Source organism: Mauremys mutica, chromosome 8, assembly GCF_020497125.1.
Source record: "Mauremys mutica isolate MM-2020 ecotype Southern chromosome 8, ASM2049712v1, whole genome shotgun sequence".
Taxonomy (NCBI): domain Eukaryota; kingdom Metazoa; phylum Chordata; order Testudines; family Geoemydidae; genus Mauremys; species Mauremys mutica.
Window position 1 is genome coordinate 16,775,601 of NC_059079.1, and position 16,992 is coordinate 16,792,592.

General features: G+C 39.2%; 2 protein-coding genes across 6 annotated transcripts in view; one reads left to right on the forward strand and one right to left on the reverse strand.

Moving 5' to 3' along the window:
• The window catches only part of DOCK7 (dedicator of cytokinesis 7), a 144,806-nt gene that overhangs the window by 77,592 nt on the left and 50,222 nt on the right, over positions 1–16,992 (reverse strand). For all 4 annotated transcript variants that reach the window (XM_045026751.1, XM_045026750.1, XM_045026749.1 and 1 more), the window contains exons 12-14: positions 16,484–16,626; positions 13,907–14,000; positions 13,257–13,419 (exon numbers count right to left, since the gene is read on the reverse strand). In XM_045026751.1, coding sequence (XP_044882686.1) covers positions 13,257–13,419; positions 13,907–14,000; positions 16,484–16,626 — 400 coding nt within the window. The remainder of the gene's footprint in view (positions 1–13,256; positions 13,420–13,906; positions 14,001–16,483; positions 16,627–16,992) is intronic.
• On the forward strand, positions 431–10,278 carry ANGPTL3 (angiopoietin like 3). 2 transcript variants are annotated; one of them, XM_045026752.1, is made up of 7 exons: positions 432–1,029; positions 2,172–2,282; positions 3,199–3,316; positions 4,183–4,296; positions 5,513–5,608; positions 7,559–7,831; positions 8,670–10,278. In XM_045026752.1, exons 1-7 carry the CDS (start codon positions 535–537, stop codon positions 8,849–8,851), a joined length of 1,389 nt encoding a protein of 462 aa, XP_044882687.1. In that variant the 5' UTR covers positions 432–534; the 3' UTR covers positions 8,852–10,278. The 2 variants fall into 2 exon arrangements, with proteins under 2 accessions (XP_044882688.1, XP_044882687.1); XM_045026753.1 differs by lacking the exon at positions 2,172–2,282 and having other exon boundaries at positions 431–1,029.

Sequence of the window (16,992 nt, forward strand, 5' to 3'; positions counted from 1 at the left end):
TGAATTGCCCTGCTGTAGGATGTCCACCTCACCCCCACTAGAGGGCAGAATCTGAAACACAGAGACTGCATCTCATTTATGCTAAGGCCCTTTTACATTCCTCTGGCAAAGTAAAGAACCCTTACACTGTAACTCAGAGGTAATTTAGACCCTTATCCATAGTTCAAGACTATGATAAAAAAAAACAAAAAAACATGAACCTGTTAAGAAAGGTCTATATCCATCAATACATCACGTCGACCAATAATTTTAACAACAGAATACCTGGCATATTGGAAATCTAAGTACTAGTTTAATCAGCAACAGGCTGGTCACTCAGGTTTATCTTTCCAGATATCAACCTGGACAGGACAGAGGTTACATTAGTTCAATTATACATGGTTTAATGATCAACTTAATCCGTTCGCCTTTTCTGAACCGAACAGGCATATATATAGGCTAAATTCTTCAACCTAGAACCACCATACAGCAAAAACCATAACTAGGGAAAACAGCTCTGTTCAAAACTACTTTAGGACATTGGAAACAGACACCATGAAAATAGCCCTCGTCTTTCTTTTCATTGCCCCTTTTGCTATTTCAAGTAAAATTGACAAGGACTACTCTTCCTTTGATTCTGCACCTCCTGAGCCAAACTCAAGATTTGCCATGTTAGATGATGTGCGGATTTTAGCTAATGGGCTTCTCCAGCTTGGGCATGGCCTTAAAGACTTTGTCCACAAGACCAAGGGGCAAATGAACGACATCTTTCAAAAACTGAACATTTTTGACAAGTCTTTTTATGATCTCTCACTGCAAACCAATGAAATCAAGGTAGAAGAAGAAGAGCTCAGAAAAACAACTTCCAGATTGCAGGCCAACAATGAAGAGATAAGGAATATATCCCTCGAGCTGAACTCAAAGATTGAAGACCTACTACAAGACAAGATCCAGCTTCAAGAGAAAGTAGGGGGGCTGGAAGAGAAAGTAATTAAATTAGTCCACATCCAGCCTGAAGTTCAAGAACCGAAAGAAATGATTTCACTCAAAGTAAGTAGACTTGAGGAAACCCAGAGGGTAGAAAGCCAAAGTAAATCGGGATGGTATTTTAAGGAGTGTTACTCTGAAAGCCATGTTTCCTCCACACATTTCTAGAAGCAGTAATATGTATTTTGAGAAATAAGCTTTGTATATTAATCTGGAGAATAATAGTCTTGCAGAAATCAATTCAAGTGTCTTATTATGGGCCACGAAATGTCATCAGTTTTAAAGCATAAATCCCCAAAGAAATCAGTGAGGAAATATGCTTGAAAACAGATGGAATTATATGGCCCTACATATTTTGCTCTGCGCTTAAAAAAAAAAAATCAATTTCAAAGTACACTAAAGCATAATGGTAAACCCTTTGGAAATCAGATTAACAAAACTACAGCACAATACAGTTCATTGCAAAATTGTGGTCTATGTGAATTCTGATAGGTTTAATGTTTATAAGCTTTAGTAACATTTATTTAAAAAATGAACTTTAAAGAGGGGCTATCTATGGTACTTATATGGTCCCCATCAGCACAGTACCTGAGCACCTCAAAATTTTCAATATATTTATCTTCACTACACCCTGGGAGGTAAGGCAGTGCCATTATCCCCAATTTACAGATGGGAACTGAGGCACAGAAAGGCTAGGTGACTTGCCCAAGGTCACACAGAAAGCACATGGCACGGCAGGGAAATTAACCCAGGTCTTCCAAGGCCTAACTACTGGAGCATCCTTCCTCTCTACTGGCCTATTGGAATGTGTTATTTATATAGTTCAATTAAAAACACAAGACAGCTCCACAAAAATTCATTCTTTGAGTCACCTACAGAGTGGGATTAAAGTGTTTGAAATTAAGGACCAAATGAAGGCCTCTGAAGCTGACAGCAGTTTTGCTCAAGTAAGAGCTTCATAATTTGGTCCAAAATTGGTGTAGATACTCAGTGCAGAGGGAAAAGAGAGGATTCTGCCTCACAAGATAGGACAGGGAAGGCAAAAGAAAGGAAAACGATAACCATTGTGCAATGGTTTTGCCTTTAAAAAGTGACACCGATAAAAAAAGACTGGTTGAAGGATACTTTTGCTAAAGCATTAATCTGATCTTTCTAACACAGAATGAAAGCTGTCTTTGATGAAGTTCCACTTTTTTCCCCTCCAGAATTTTGTACAGCAACAGGACAAACACATTAGGCAACTTCTCAAAGTTGTACAAGAACAGCATGCACAACTTGATAAACAGCACAATCAAATAAAAGAGCTGGAAGAGAAGGTAGAGGAACTAGTTATCTGAATACACTTCTCCTTTCCAGAATTCATTCTCATTGTCTGAGATACCTGGGTGGGGGAGGAGGGAGGAAATAACCCCAGGGGCCAAAATGCAAATCTTGGGACACAATCTTTTTGTGGGTGTGCAACTGCTAAATGCGATGGAACTGCTGTGGTGCTGCAGTATGTGGTTGGGGCTGAGGGCATGAGGGCTGAGTATAAAGCTCTGCACCATGGACTATAAAACCCAAGTGGGGCATGTTTGGGGATTGTAACTTTTCTCATTTTGTTTAATTTTCTAATTACCAACCTCACTGTTCTTCCAACTCTGTCCTTTCTCCTGCCTCCCAGTGTTAATTTATTTTCCCTTTTTCCTCCTCTCTGCTGCTATATTCATTTCAACACAGCACCATGCCTCTACACTAAAATGTTTAACCTCTGTTACCACAGCTGTGGGTACAACTGACATGGTTTTGAAATTGACATGCTCCTATTTAATTTCACTCCTCAGAGCAGGCCCCAAAAGAAAAGAGTTTTTAGTGCAGGGCCCAAGGGTTCCATAAACTCTCTAGAGGTTGGGACTAGTTGCCAGAGTGGTGTTATTTACGGGCCAAGTTAAGTCCATCCACCGATCAAGATACATGTCAAATGGGCAGGTAAGCAAACTGGCAGCTTATCTCAGTGAAGGAGTTTTGTAGACCAAACATGAGTTTCAAAGAGGCATGTTAGCATTAGTATATTCAAAATTGCCAGGAACATTTATAAAACACTTTTCAAATTGTACCCTGATTACTTTAAAAGATTAAATGGACAATAAAAATGGATACAGTACCTTGGATTGTTGAACTAAGTATACGACTTTTGATTATAATTCCAAGATGCTTGGGAAATCAATAATATATAAATATGCTTCTTTTCAGCTAAGCAATACAAGTTTCCAAGAAAACACAGAGAGTTCATTTTCTCTGAAGCAACCTGAACCAAAGATCATTCCCCTTCCTTCACATAATTCCAGAGCTCCAGGTCAGGAATTCAATGGTAAGATCATATAATGCTTTAGGTATGACTGTGTAACACATTGTGCTGGCAGTAGTACATCTGTGTGCCTGCATGTGCTCACTGTTAAATGGTCAGATACAGGAGGTTTTTACCTTTCTTTTTCTAGTTTCTCTATGAAGCCAGTTCTTATGAAAGGGACTGGGTTTTCAGCCTTGGAGACTCAAGTCCTCTATTTAATCATACAAAAGGTGCAGCAGTGCACATTTCCCCATACTGCCCCACAAATTTGCCTCCACTTTCACAAAGTGGGACAACTTCTAGGGTTGAAATAGTTCGGTCTCGGTAGGCAGTTCAGTCTCTGACCTTTCCCTGGGTTACATTTTGTATCACACATACAAGGCAGTACCTTTATTGTCAGTTTTGATGATGCAGGCATTTGTCCATTGGAAAATGGACTGAAACTTGGACTGACAGGACGCGGATTAGATTTTTAAAGCTGATCAGCATTTTTAGACTTCAGCAATAGTAACGTTTGGGAATTCAGTTTAATTCAAACAACCATGATTAGAACTTTGTGGAGAAAATAAGTCATTATGTCCAACAGTCTTATACCTTTTGTAAGATTATCTAAATTGAAACCTAGCCTAATTGAGCAAACACCAGCTGCCCAGCAACCAGTTGGCCACTTTTCCTCTGACATAATTTTTAGTCCTTAGAATTTAAATTTGCCCATTTCACAGAAGGAACCGTCATAAAAGAACACTCCTGCTGAACCAACTATTCCAGCTTCTGTTTTGTTCCAAGAGGCTTGAAAAAGGCAATTACCTCTGCAGTGTTGGATTCTGTCCTGCAAGCTTCTTAACTGCAAAAAGATATCTGTAATTCTTTAATTATTGCTATTCCAGGTGTTGCTACTGATTGCACTGCCCTTTATAAGAGAGGTGAACGGACCAGTGGCATTTACTCTATTAAGCCCAACGGATCAGAAGCTTTTAATGTCTATTGTGAAATGAAATCTGGTAAGACCAGTTACGCTAGAAGCAATGTAATTCTTCCTTTAACAGTTTACTGGTAAACTGAAATGTACTTACTGCCCTAAAATATACACAAACTTACATCAGACCACCCACAAGGTTGTCATCTATTATAAGGCTGACTGCAGCCAGTGGCGTTCTGAATTCGTCCCTATTTTTCCAAACACCACAGGGAATTGAAGAAATCACTTCCAATCTTTGTTCAGTCCATTCTTCAGTATAAGCAAGAAGCAAATCCATTCGCATCTGCGGGAAATAGCTTTTCATCCCTACAGCCAAATGACCACTAAAAAGCAATGATTACTAACACTGTATTACAAACAACTAGTAACTTTTCTAAATTAAACCAGTTAATGGCATAACACTCGCCATGGCCAGCTAGCAGTGGTTATGCTTTGAATAGTCTGACACGCATTCTTTATAATGTTATTCTGGGGTACAGAACTGCCATGAGTTTATCTATGCTAACACATTTCAATTAGTTTGTCATCAGTCAGTGACCATGTTGGATCTAAATAAGGATTGTGTCCATGCACAACATGCTTGATACACACATAACAACTATGACAACTACCGATGGTATATCTTTGCCAGCAGCCTACGCTGGTATCTGCTTGTCTTCCTGTAACAAAGTCATAATGCTGTTATTTTGTGGTACACATGCATGTGTATCACCAGTTTGGCCAGCTGTCCTTCCTCCCATCGTATCAGACCACAGCACAGTGCCTCTCAGACTGGCAGTGCTGCTCTATGTAAGTGCCCTCTTGACTCCCTGATCTCTGGCACAGCTGCCTAGAGTTTCTAAGAATACACTGATGCAAACATAGTGAGGCAGGGTGATATGTTTGGATGTGCAAACATGGTTGGCCTGTGGTTTATGAAAAGAAGCTGCTGAAGGTCACAATTCAACCATGTTTGTTGTAACTGGGTCAGATGAGGGTGTCATGACCTGGTTACTTCAAAAAACAAAAAAATCAGTCACGCTTTATACGAATGTTAGCAAAATACCCTAAGCAGTCAAGAGCTACCACTTAAGAGAATTTTGTTGACTGTAAATGGTATTTATAAAATGCCCAGCAAAGCTACTAACATGGAACAATTAATTTCTCTTTTTATCTATTGCTCTACTCTTGTCAAAGTCCAAACAAATGGTTAAAATGACCTACCAGGTTTATGTTTTCCTTCCCTTTGTCATTCACAGACAGCTCATGGACAGTCATTCAAAACAGAGTTGATGGATCCCTAGATTTCAACCAAACCTGGGAGAGCTATGCAAATGGTTTTGGTGATCTCAAGGGTAAAGGCACTCTTTTTGCTCCTTCTTCTTTTATAGGCTGTTAGCTGCTTTCCGATGCTGGAATCTTGGCTGAATCTAGTGCATTCACACACCAGCAGGCAGAAACAAGCAAACCAATCTGAGCCGCTCGTATAGCTAATGTGAGACACTGCCTATTGCATACCAGGAAACATACGGACCTGAATTCAGCAAAGCACTTAAGCATGTGCTTACCCTTTAACACGTGCTCAGGAGCTTTGCTAAATCAGACCAAAAAGACTCATTTCAGCTTTAAATGTTATTTTATTTATTTAGATTCTGCCCTTTTCAAACTCCCCATCCAAAGTTCTAAGTTTCCTTGATACACATTTCCGACCACAAGAAAACAAGAAATACACAGTAAACAGCGGCAAAGCAGCACTTCTTCCTCCCACCATACCATGTTTACACTAAACACCACCACATTAATTGTTCAAGCTCAAGACACCATCAGGCTAGACAATATTTTCCTCTCTACACATCCAGTCTCCCAATCATTGGCAGCCAATCATCTTACCTAGCATGTGAATGGTGAGGAAACACCCATGTTTATATTAGTTAATCATCAACTCTAAGACCATTTTTAATGCCAAGTATTGGCTAACGACTTGCCTATCCAGCAGATTTTTCTATGCATCTATTAAAAATTACTTGATTCTCCTTTTACAGAAAAATGACTCACTGTGGTAGGACTCAGGTGGCAGATTCAAGCCACTAATTTCCCAATCTACTCACAGAGCAGTGTGTAGACAGTAGCATGATATCAACTATTGTTTTATTTCACATCTGCAACAGGGAAGAGTTGCTCCACTCCTCCCCTCTGGTGTTGGAGCAGTGAATAGGACTGAGGCAAGCATTTTCTCATGTAGGAGGATTCCTGCCTCTTATTTTAAGGAATGTGCCTTACTTGGTGTAGAATTCCCACATCCCATGATCGCAGCTCCCACTGGCCGCGGATTGCTGCTCCGGGCCAATGGGAGCTGCTGGAAGTGGCGTGGGCCAAGGGACTTACTGGCCGCCGCTTCCAGCAGCTCTCATTGGCCCGGAGCAGCGATCCACGGCCAGTGGGAGCCGCGATTGGCCAGACCTGCGCACAGGGCAGGTAAACACACCGGCCCGGCCCGCCAGGGGCTTTCCCTACGCAAGCGGCGACCCCTGTTTGAGAAACCCTGATATAGGGTGCATTTTGTTCCATAGATCAGAAAAATTCACGCAAAGGATCATACAAATATACAGAGATACCAATGTATGACTGTGGCCTGTGAAGGATTTTCTAACATGAACGTAAAAGGGTGCTGCTTAAAGTACTGTCCTGTATTTTTTCAAAAGAGCTTGTCCTTTGTTCCTTGAAATGTAGGTGGGCGTCTTGCTTGTGTGGCATTCACATTTGGCTGTATTGTTTTTGCACAGGGATCAGTAGTAGACATAATAAGAAGCTGGTTCATATTCTGCTAAACGATATGTTCAACTATCAAAAAGTTCATGAAGGAGAAAAACTACTTAAATTAAATCATTTTTTTTAATATAAGGGCATCAAAATCCCAATTTAGGCCCCCCACCACCACCCCTACAGCCACAAGTGAACTCCATTTCCATTACAATTAAGTTTTATATATGTCACTTGCTTCACTTATCATACTGTTTCAGTTACGCATTTTTTTTAAATGTCTGGAGTCCCCTTTGCAGTCCTTCACAAGCGCTGTGAAAATTAGGAGAGGTTCCATTTCATTTATATATCTAGTTTTTATTGATCACGAGTGTGTAATTAAAAAGATGTAAACAAAAAGAATGTTTCAGGAGACTCTCTGAAAAGATCAAGAGTTCCCAAGACTCATACTATTGATTTAATTAAAGCAATGAATAAACCTTTTTAAATAATTGTGCTCTGTCTTAACTCCATACTAATGATATTCATGCAACCTGTCCTTGCAGGGGAATTTTGGTTGGGACTAGCGAAGTTATATTCCATTGCTAACCAAGCTGACTACATTTTACGTATTGAGCTGAAAGACTGGAAAGACAATAAACGTTGCATTGAGTACACATTCACCCTGGGAAGCCCAGAAACAGACTACACACTTCATCTTTCAGAGATCTCAGGAAATATTCCCAACGCACTGCCTGAACAAACAGAACTGAGGTTCTCTATGATGGATCATGACAATGCTACAAAGAGAGATTTCAACTGTCCAGAAAGATATTCAGGTACCAGTATTCGAAGCACATTAAAATTTCAGTTCTTTTGTTACATTAGATATAACTTCATGAATTACTGGGAATTTGCCAATAATGGCTCAGCTCTCACGGATGTTAGAGATTGAAAAGACTAGTTCATAAAATCTCTCCCCTGCAAATGAAGAACATAAAATAAAATAATAACTATCAGCACTTGTATAGTGCTTTTTCTCCACAGATTTCAGAGTCCTAAGACAACACCTGAGCATTATTATCCCATTTCACAGATGGGGAAAACTGAAGCACAGAGATGCTAAGTGACTTGCTCAAGGTCATAGAGTGAATTAGTAGCAGCGATAGAAATGGAACTCAGGGGTGAGTTCCTTGTTCATTTAAGTCAGTAGGAGTTTTGCCACAGACTTCAATGGAGCCAGGAGTTCACCTCCCATGTACAGAGTCCTAGTCCAGAGCCCAGCCACTGGACTACATTGGCTTTCTACATGTAATCCCTTCTTGCACAAAACAGAAGATGGACTGGATATTAACTCCACTCTATCATACGCAACAGACTATAGTTAAGCCTGCAGCCGAGTTTCCATTTCAAGCCTGATTTTGGTCTGCTTTAAAATGTACAATATAAGTCACATTCACCTCAAAACTGATAGATATATCTAGGACAAAGGTAGAATTTTTCTATACATTTAAAAAACAAAAAACAAAAGAGAGTCTCCCATTGACCTCAATGGGAGTTGGATCAGGCCTAAAGAAGCCTTATTTTGAAAATGCAGTCCAAATCAGTGACTAGCCTTCTGATGTCAAACAGAAAAAGTAAAATTTGGACTAAATGACACCAAAATATTGTTTTTAGGTGGCTGGTGGCACAGAACGTGTGGGGAAACCAATCTGAATGGAAAATATATCAAACCAAGATCAGAAGGAAAACTGGAAAGGAGACGAGGAATATACTGGAAGCCTCAGAAAGGAAGATTCTATTTGATCAAGTCAACCAAACTGATGATACATCCTACGGATTTAGAAAGTTTTGAGTGAAACCTCATTCTGATGTGTTTAATTGAACACAGATTCACTGAACATTAAACATAACATGAACTATAATCAGGGCTGAATGCCCAAATACAAGGCATTACATATATTCCATACTACTCAATGATACAACACGGAGGAGTCTGCTATGGTCTTATGGTATATTTTGAGAGTATTATTTTTTCCCATATAAATATATTTCAAGTTCAAAACTACGTACGCATCCCCACCTTTGAACACTAGTGCCTAGAAACTGGATGTGCTTTTGATATTTTGGCACTGTATTGCATGCGGACAAGAATTTTCAGGCCAATGCACTTGTTTCTGGATTATGTAGAGGAGACTATTCAAAACGTTTCAATAAAAATAACAGACTGACAGATTCTACAGAAAACATTTAAGTATTAGTTTTGAAGAAAAAAAGATTTTACATTATAAAGTAACTTACTTTCATGTTAGACTCAAGTACTATAATCTTGGAATGTGTCTATGCATGAATGAATTGGCAAATAAGTCTGCATTTTATGGTACTATGTATTTAAATGTGAACATCCAGCTGTGTATCTTGAGCCAGATCTTCATTGTTGTGCTCATGCAACTAGGAAAGCAGCACATCTGGAAATCCAGAATGTGAAACTAACCTTTTATATTATACTTTGTAGAATAATTCTCAGGGCCTGATCCAAAGACTGCTGTTACTTTTTCGTATGGATTTCAATGGGTTTTGAATCAGGCCCTTAAATTACCTTTTGGTAAATCTTATTTATGGAATCAACTGGACAAAGTGCTGTGTTTGAAACAGACCGACTGCCTTTAATATAAATAGAAACCAATCCTGCAACCTGTACCTATGCAAGAAATCCCACTGAAGTCAATGGTGCAACTCAACTAATCACATTGGTAAGGACTGTAAGATCCTGCAGGACCTTCAGTCCCAATCCGCAAACACATATTTGCATAAATTTACTCAAAGGAGGAACCCCCAAAGTCGATGGGACTATTCACATATTTACGGTTAGGCGTGCGTGTAAGTGTTTGCATGGTAGGAGCCGTAGAATGTGATTATTTTGAGTCATATTGACTTTTCTATCTTACCTAACAACTGTACTGTATGAATTTTGTAGCATTTTAACATTTGTAGCCATTAAAAGACCCCCACCTTTTAAAACTATATTTTGTCAAAATAAAAACAAGGTTGAATATGATTAGCAAATTTCAGAGAAACAATAAACTAACTAATTTAATTAGAGGTCTGATGCTGTTGAAATGCACTCATTACAATCAAAGTAAGATGATCAACCAAGAGAAACTGCACATTTGTACCGATGTACTGGAAATGTTTAGTTGTTTGTATGACACTTTAAAAATCAATAAAGAAGATTTCCAAAAAGGAACTAATATGTAACATGAATAAAAGAATTCTTAAAGGGTTAGTCTTCTGTGAGTTGGTTGTATCCATACAGAGGTTTGTCTAGTCCCCAGAAGCCAAGGAGACTCACACCAGCTTAGAGGAAAGGTAGTCTGGGGATGAGGACAAGAACTGTCTTGATGCTGCTTATCCTCTGTGAAAATCTCAGTCCCCGTCTGCCAGCATCCTTGGAAGACAAGAAACAGCAGGGCTGCCTCACCAGTTTTTCCCACCAGTTTGTGCTGTTCCATCCTACCCTCAGGACTGGATCCTCACTCCCCTGTCCTGCCCCTTGTAACAATGCCTGAGTGATAAATCTACTGTGCAGTTATTTAGACTGTACTTCAAAGCTCTCCAATTTCAATGGTCTGGGGTTGGTTTTTTTCACTGCTAATAGACTAATCCATAGACACAAACCAATTCACTTTCCAGTCAAGAAAAGTCATTACTTCCTGGTTAAGCCTCAGTCACTAGACCCATAGAAGACTGCCAAACATCTGGAAAAAAGCAATGAGAGATGTCCTGCCCATGAGGAGCAGGAAGTTGGGTCTGTAGAAAGATATACGGGCCATGGGAATTGTGGGATAGCATTGGCGACCTATTCAAACATGACCTCAGCAACACATGCTTTAACTTCATCCTTACCGCAAAGTGGGTGGTCTGAGACACAAATTTCAGTAAGGGGTACCTATACTCCTTGACACGCTAGCAAGCATGTATTCTGAGGATCTAAATACATGTGTCAAGGGCTTTAATTTATGGATGGTAAAATGGGGTTGGGCTAAAACACGTGTCAGACCTGCAGATTAGATACACTTTCAGTGGACTTCAGCACTAGCTACTTCTAGCGAAAGAGCCCAAGAGTTCAACTTATTGGTAAAAATCTTCTAGCAGGAGAGAGGGTCTTGACTGACAGGTAGAGTTTTAGAACCCCAACATCTGATCCTTAGTGTTCTATAAAGAAGAATGTGAGATGGGTTTTCATCTCCTTACTTTCACTGCCTCCATCTCCTTTCCCCTCTATCACAGCTGCAAAACAAGCCCTTCTGCAGCTCATCGGCTCCCTCCCCCACCCCCGGTTTCTGAAAGTGGGACTCCTGAGTGAGCAGAGACTATCATGCTCACAGCCCATCACCAACTCCTAATGGCCAGGCTTTGAGCTAACAGCTGTGTCCTGGAGCCAGGCCAGTTATGCCCACAGTTGCCCAATGACTGCAGCCTTCCAGCATGAGGCAAGGGATGGAAAAGATTACAAAGGGGAGGCAGGACAAATCAGGGTGGTCAGCTAGGAGAAGAATGAAGTAATTTGGAAGGGCATAGAAGGACTGGCTCTCCCCAGAAGAACCCAGCCTCTCTTCCCCATAAAAACAGCAAGTCCCTACCCAACAAGGGTATAGTGAGGATAAATCCATTAAAGATAGCGAGATGCTCAAATACTATGGTAACGGGAGATCATACAAGTACAATAAATGAAGTAGTTAAAGAATATACTTTCAGAAACAGTTTAAGTGGATAGCTGGTAATAAAAATGTTTGTTATATACATACTACAGGGAACAAAAGATGTTCCACATGATCTGTAGAATATTAGTATACTTTCAATGCAGGTAATTGATTTTTAAATGAGCTTAATCATTTGACTATCCATAGGATTTATATCTGAATATGTATCGAAGTGCTATGAACAGGTCAACAAAATATTTACTGTGACTATACTTAAGCAGTTATTAGAGATCTATGAAATGTTTATACCAAAATGTAATGCAGAGATGTGGACTGGTGAAATGACTAAGAAGAAAAGGACAGTCTCAGTTGGTAATGTATTCTCTTCAAGGGTCAGTGTTTATAAGAAAAAAGCAAAATAAGTTAAGATAGTCTGAAAGTAAAGACAGTAAATCTGTCCTCCAGCTTGGAGGAGAGCTATGGTTGGTCAAAAACAGTAATAATTTTCTGCAAGAATTATTATTATTATTATTTAAATATATCTTTTCCAATTTTTGGTGGATTTTCTTTTCTTTTTATTTTTCACAGGAGATAAATGTTCTTTCTTCTCCTCCTCCCCTCACCCCCCCCCCCACCACCACCAAAAAGGGGGTAGAGGAGGAATATGAGATAAAAGTGATAGGGAAACCAAAATACTGAAAAATGAACACACAACAGCAGTGATAAACCGGCAATGCACCATGTAGTTCTGTTGACACATCAAAGGGCAGGGTTGAACCTAAAGCTGGTGGAAATTTTTTCTTCTAAACATTTTTTTTCAATTAAAAATAGCTTTTCAAATTATAGGAATTTTTTCTACTAAAATTTTCATAAGTCAAAGACATTTTGCATCAAAAAATGTTTACAAGAAAATTTTTTGAGCATCTCTAGGTCCAACACAACCCTATGGCCCCTGAGCATGTGACCCTATCTTCCCAAAAGGCATTCTCTCCCTTCTGCCTTCCAAGATGTCACTCTTACAGCACCCCCCCATGACACATGAGCAAAAAAGGGAAAAGATGTGCTGAAATTAACCCCTTGTTCACTGATATCACGGCCCCGATTTACTGACACGGTTGTAAAACTCATCTGGATTTGAGTTTCATTATGTAACTGAAAGACAGCTCAGGTTTATGGTTTCATGTTGGGACTGTGCTGAAGTAATTATGATTTTAACACAAAACCACATGAAACGTGTGAGGTTTCAACTGAAATTTCCTTTGAGGTTTTGGGTTTGTTTGTAACCGAAACTCAAGCAAACCTCAGACTAAAAATGAAGAAAGCTCGCGCAGATTGTAAGAAAGCCCACACATTTCTGAGTTTTATGCAGCTAGGTCTACTAGGTTCTGCAAAGAACTGTTCTACAGCTGTTTATTTTTTGCCATAAGAATCTGACTCTTTATGATGTCTTTGGCACAGGGGATTTGTTGCTGTGGCAGGTTTTGCAGCAAACCACATGATAAGCGTGGAAGTTCTGGACCTGCTGATCTCATGGGGATTAAAATGTATTTCAAAATCTTACCTATAAGTAGTATTTGGAATATACACATCCCTAGCAGGAAACTCCAGTATCTCTCTTGTAGGTCTAACTCTGCTATCTGGGTAAAGTTTGACTTGCAGCAATTCTGGAGTTAGACAGTAATGAGGATTCTCTGGGGCTGGAGATATGTCTATCTTCAGCTGAGCTATAGACAAAAAAAAATGTATTACAATAATTGAAAGAAAAATACAAATTCAGTGTGCATATTAATGCTGTTTTCTACAGTGGAGAAGGTTAATATACTTGCCTTTCGCTTCTGAAAAATATCCTGAGAGTAAGTAAATTATTTCACAGGCTAATAGACCTAAGGGAAACATCTAGACACCCATCACTTGGCACTTGAAATACTAGACTAAATATACAATCAGGAACTATCCTGAACTGCCAATTATATAGTTTACAATAGTAGGATTTTCCCATCTAGAAGATACACATAGATCCTACAATGCCACAGTCCTGAGGCAAATGCATTTGTGCAACACTGAAATAAAGGGTTGGGGGGCACAGATGGGCAACAGAGAATGAGTACGGGGATAGGAGTGGATGAATCAGGTGGGAGTTATGAGGGACAGACAAGCAATCTTATAATATACAATCCAAAAAGGTTTCTTTCCATCAAGATAGTTAAATACCTGTAATGGGTCTCAACCTTCGTAAAACAGAAGATGGTCTTCTCATATCTGCAAGGAACTTGTACAAATCTTCATCACTCAAGCGATCCCCTTCCTATTGTTAGAGAGAAAAAAATGTTTAATACAGTGCCTACGTAAGAATGCAATTAGAAAAAAAAATCATCTCTCACCTTCCTACTCCTCACTCTAAAACATACTTTCTTGGAAGAAGATGGTGAGAACATTAACAGGTTATGTTAATATCATGGGCCTTTCATTATGGGAACTGGATGAAATTTTTTACTGTAAACTTTTAAAAATAAAGATAGCCTTTTTCAGAAATCTCCCCCCCCCCCCCCAAATTCCTATTTTCATCAAAAACAGAAAATTTTCAAATTATGAAATTTCGAAGGATTTTCCTCCCTTTCTTCCCTCTGCCCTTTTTCTCCCCTTTTTACCAATGAGCACAATAGAATTAATGATGTCTAGGGTTTTGGGGCGGGTTGAGAGAGAGCAGGGAGAGGAGTTCCACTTTATCCTTTTTCTTTTTTTCATTTTTCCACTTTGTAACTCATCAAAACTTCCTCAGCTTTGGCTTGGGAGAAGTTAGAGTGGCAGAATTACAATTTCACCTTTCCTTTTGCCACTCGGTAATGCTTCAAAAATTGAGGACATTTTCCAGAGCAGCAAAAAACATGCTAATACCACCCTGAACATCATTTTATTGCACTTGGTGGCCAAAAATTTAAAAAAGGACAGGGGAAGAGGTTCAGGGGGATCAAAATTTAGAAAATGATCAAAAAAAAGTTTTCTAAAAAAAAGTTCAAGCAAATTAAAAAAGGATTCTGTTTCAAATCCTGTGAAATGGAAAAACCTTCTAATTTTTTTTCAAAAAACTGATTTTTCCATTTTTCAACCACCTGTCTTCATTACTAATTTGATGAAAAGACATGAACTGGAGCAAGAGAGCAGGTATGCTACTGAGTAGAGCTGCCGGAACATTTTGGAAATTCACAATTTCAATAATCTCATCAACATTTCAAATTTTGACCAGAAAAAGGGATTACATTTTTGTGACCATTTTGGCAAAAGTCACCTCCTCTTTTTACAACAAGCTCTACCACTGAGTGTTTCACCAACACCCTAATGGTACCACCTATGGAAGCCCAAATCCTATAGGGCTGGATTCTACTTTCATTTACACTGGTTTTCTGCCACTGTAAGTGCACTGGCTTCAGTGGAGTTTCTTGATTTACCCCAGCACATGCAACTACAGAATCAGGCCCTCTGATTTCAAGAAGAGTAATCTAGGCCCCATATTTCAGGAAAACTAGAGTGTAAATAGTTTTTCTATAGATAAAGTCACTCTTTTCACATCTTAACAGTTTCCTAGTGATGAATGAACTGGTCCTGAAAATACCATTTTTATTTCATAAATAGACATTATGCACTATTAGATGACATCACAGGATAGAAAGTAGTCTCAAATAACAATTCTTTTTTTCCAACAAGGCACTGCATTAAAGAAAATTGGAAATGAAAGCATATAGTTTTAGGTCAAGAGTAGTTACCTCAGCTGCTAGTCCATATGGGAATTAAGAAGGGGCAAATAATAATTACCTCATACTTTACTTAATTGAAAACAAAATGGCTTCCATTTCAAAAATAGTCCAGCCTCCCTTGCCATCCTCTTATCTTTAAATACCAAATATTTTGAAACCTTTCCCTCACTGCTGTTCCTCAGGGAAATCCAGAGCCTCAGCTGAGGAGAGCTGACATCAGCACCACAGCAACAGAAAGGATTTGCTCGACCATGGGATCTGACCTCCAAATGCTGAGAGTATCCCAAGAGCTGCTGGCCATTCTCATCTCCCACTGCAGAGCCTGGTCTTGCTTCTATTGAAATCAATGGCAAATTACCCATTGAATTGAATGCGGTTGTTTGAACAGAGGTTGAGGGAACTCTAAGAATTGTGGTCATTATGTGTGAGCTGATAAGGCAGCCACCACGGCAAAAGTTATGCTACAGTTCATGGCCGAGAGTAGGTCAAATACATCAAATATCCTTGGCACATATTCACTCAAATAAAAACAATAAATTCTCACTGGCTGCTTTGTGTTTTCTTCTGTGATTATTCGAGCAAACCGGTATACTGCAGGAATGTTCATGAAAACAGTGAATTTTAAATGTTTATTAGAGAACACTGGAGAAGAATGAACTAATATTCTCAGCGGAAATCTGTTTCTATGAGTTACACTGATCCAGTTAGGGAACAGTGATATTACCATGTGACCAAAGGGTCCACCCAGAACAAATTGACACAGCTCAAATTTCATAAATCAATTATTCACAATGAACTTTTCAGAAAGAATCCACAGATCACAACAAACAGTTTGCAAAAATGTGTCTGTAGAATAAACTTCCAGTAAAATAAATGAAATCAGATGCTGCTCAAACCCAAATTGTGAATGGGAAAGCAAGGCTAAATTCAGTCAATGGATTATGAATTATCCACTCAGCTCTACTCTGACCTCACCGGGAAGGCGAACCATACTGTGTCATGGGAAACACCACAATGACCATGGCTCGTACAGTACCTGTTTAAAGAAGTTTGTCACCGTAAGAGTAGCTGGTCTAAAGCTAGTAAGGTTGCAAGTTTCATCTCCACTGGTTGTCCTTTCTAATGAACGCCTTCCAACAATACTGGAATTCCGTCTCTCTGACCAAGATCCTTTGCGTTCTAAAACAAAAGGAAGAAAAACAAAGAACTACATTTGTTTCAAGCAGATTTCCTACACAGAAAGATAACGGCTGCATTCAAAAATTATGCAATAAGCATGATAGAAGAGGTGGTTATGCTAAGACAATCACACTCCTGAGGCATCAGGAAGCTATGAAGCACAGCTGAATACCTCTGCTCCTTTCATAGCAACCTCACCCCAGTGCCTTATTGCTATTATAAAAGTCTTTATTGTGTGGAGATTTATGTATTTCTCTTGTGCTGAAAGATGATGAAGTTGGCAGTTTTGGGGATGCTGAAGAGCAGTTTCAGATGAGCTGTGTGGTTCACAAAGATTAATCCACTCCTTTGGAAAATGTTCATCAG

Coding starts and splice junctions, on each gene's coding strand:
- ANGPTL3 (XM_045026752.1), top strand. CDS start 535: ATGAAAATAGCCCTCGTCTTTCTTTTCATTGCCCCTTTTGCTATTTCA. Junction 3,317..4,182: donor TCCAGGTCAGGAATTCAATG/GTAAGATCATAT, acceptor TTGCTATTCCAG/GTGTTGCTACTGATTGCACT. Junction 4,297..5,512: donor CTATTGTGAAATGAAATCTG/GTAAGACCAGTT, acceptor TGTCATTCACAG/ACAGCTCATGGACAGTCATT.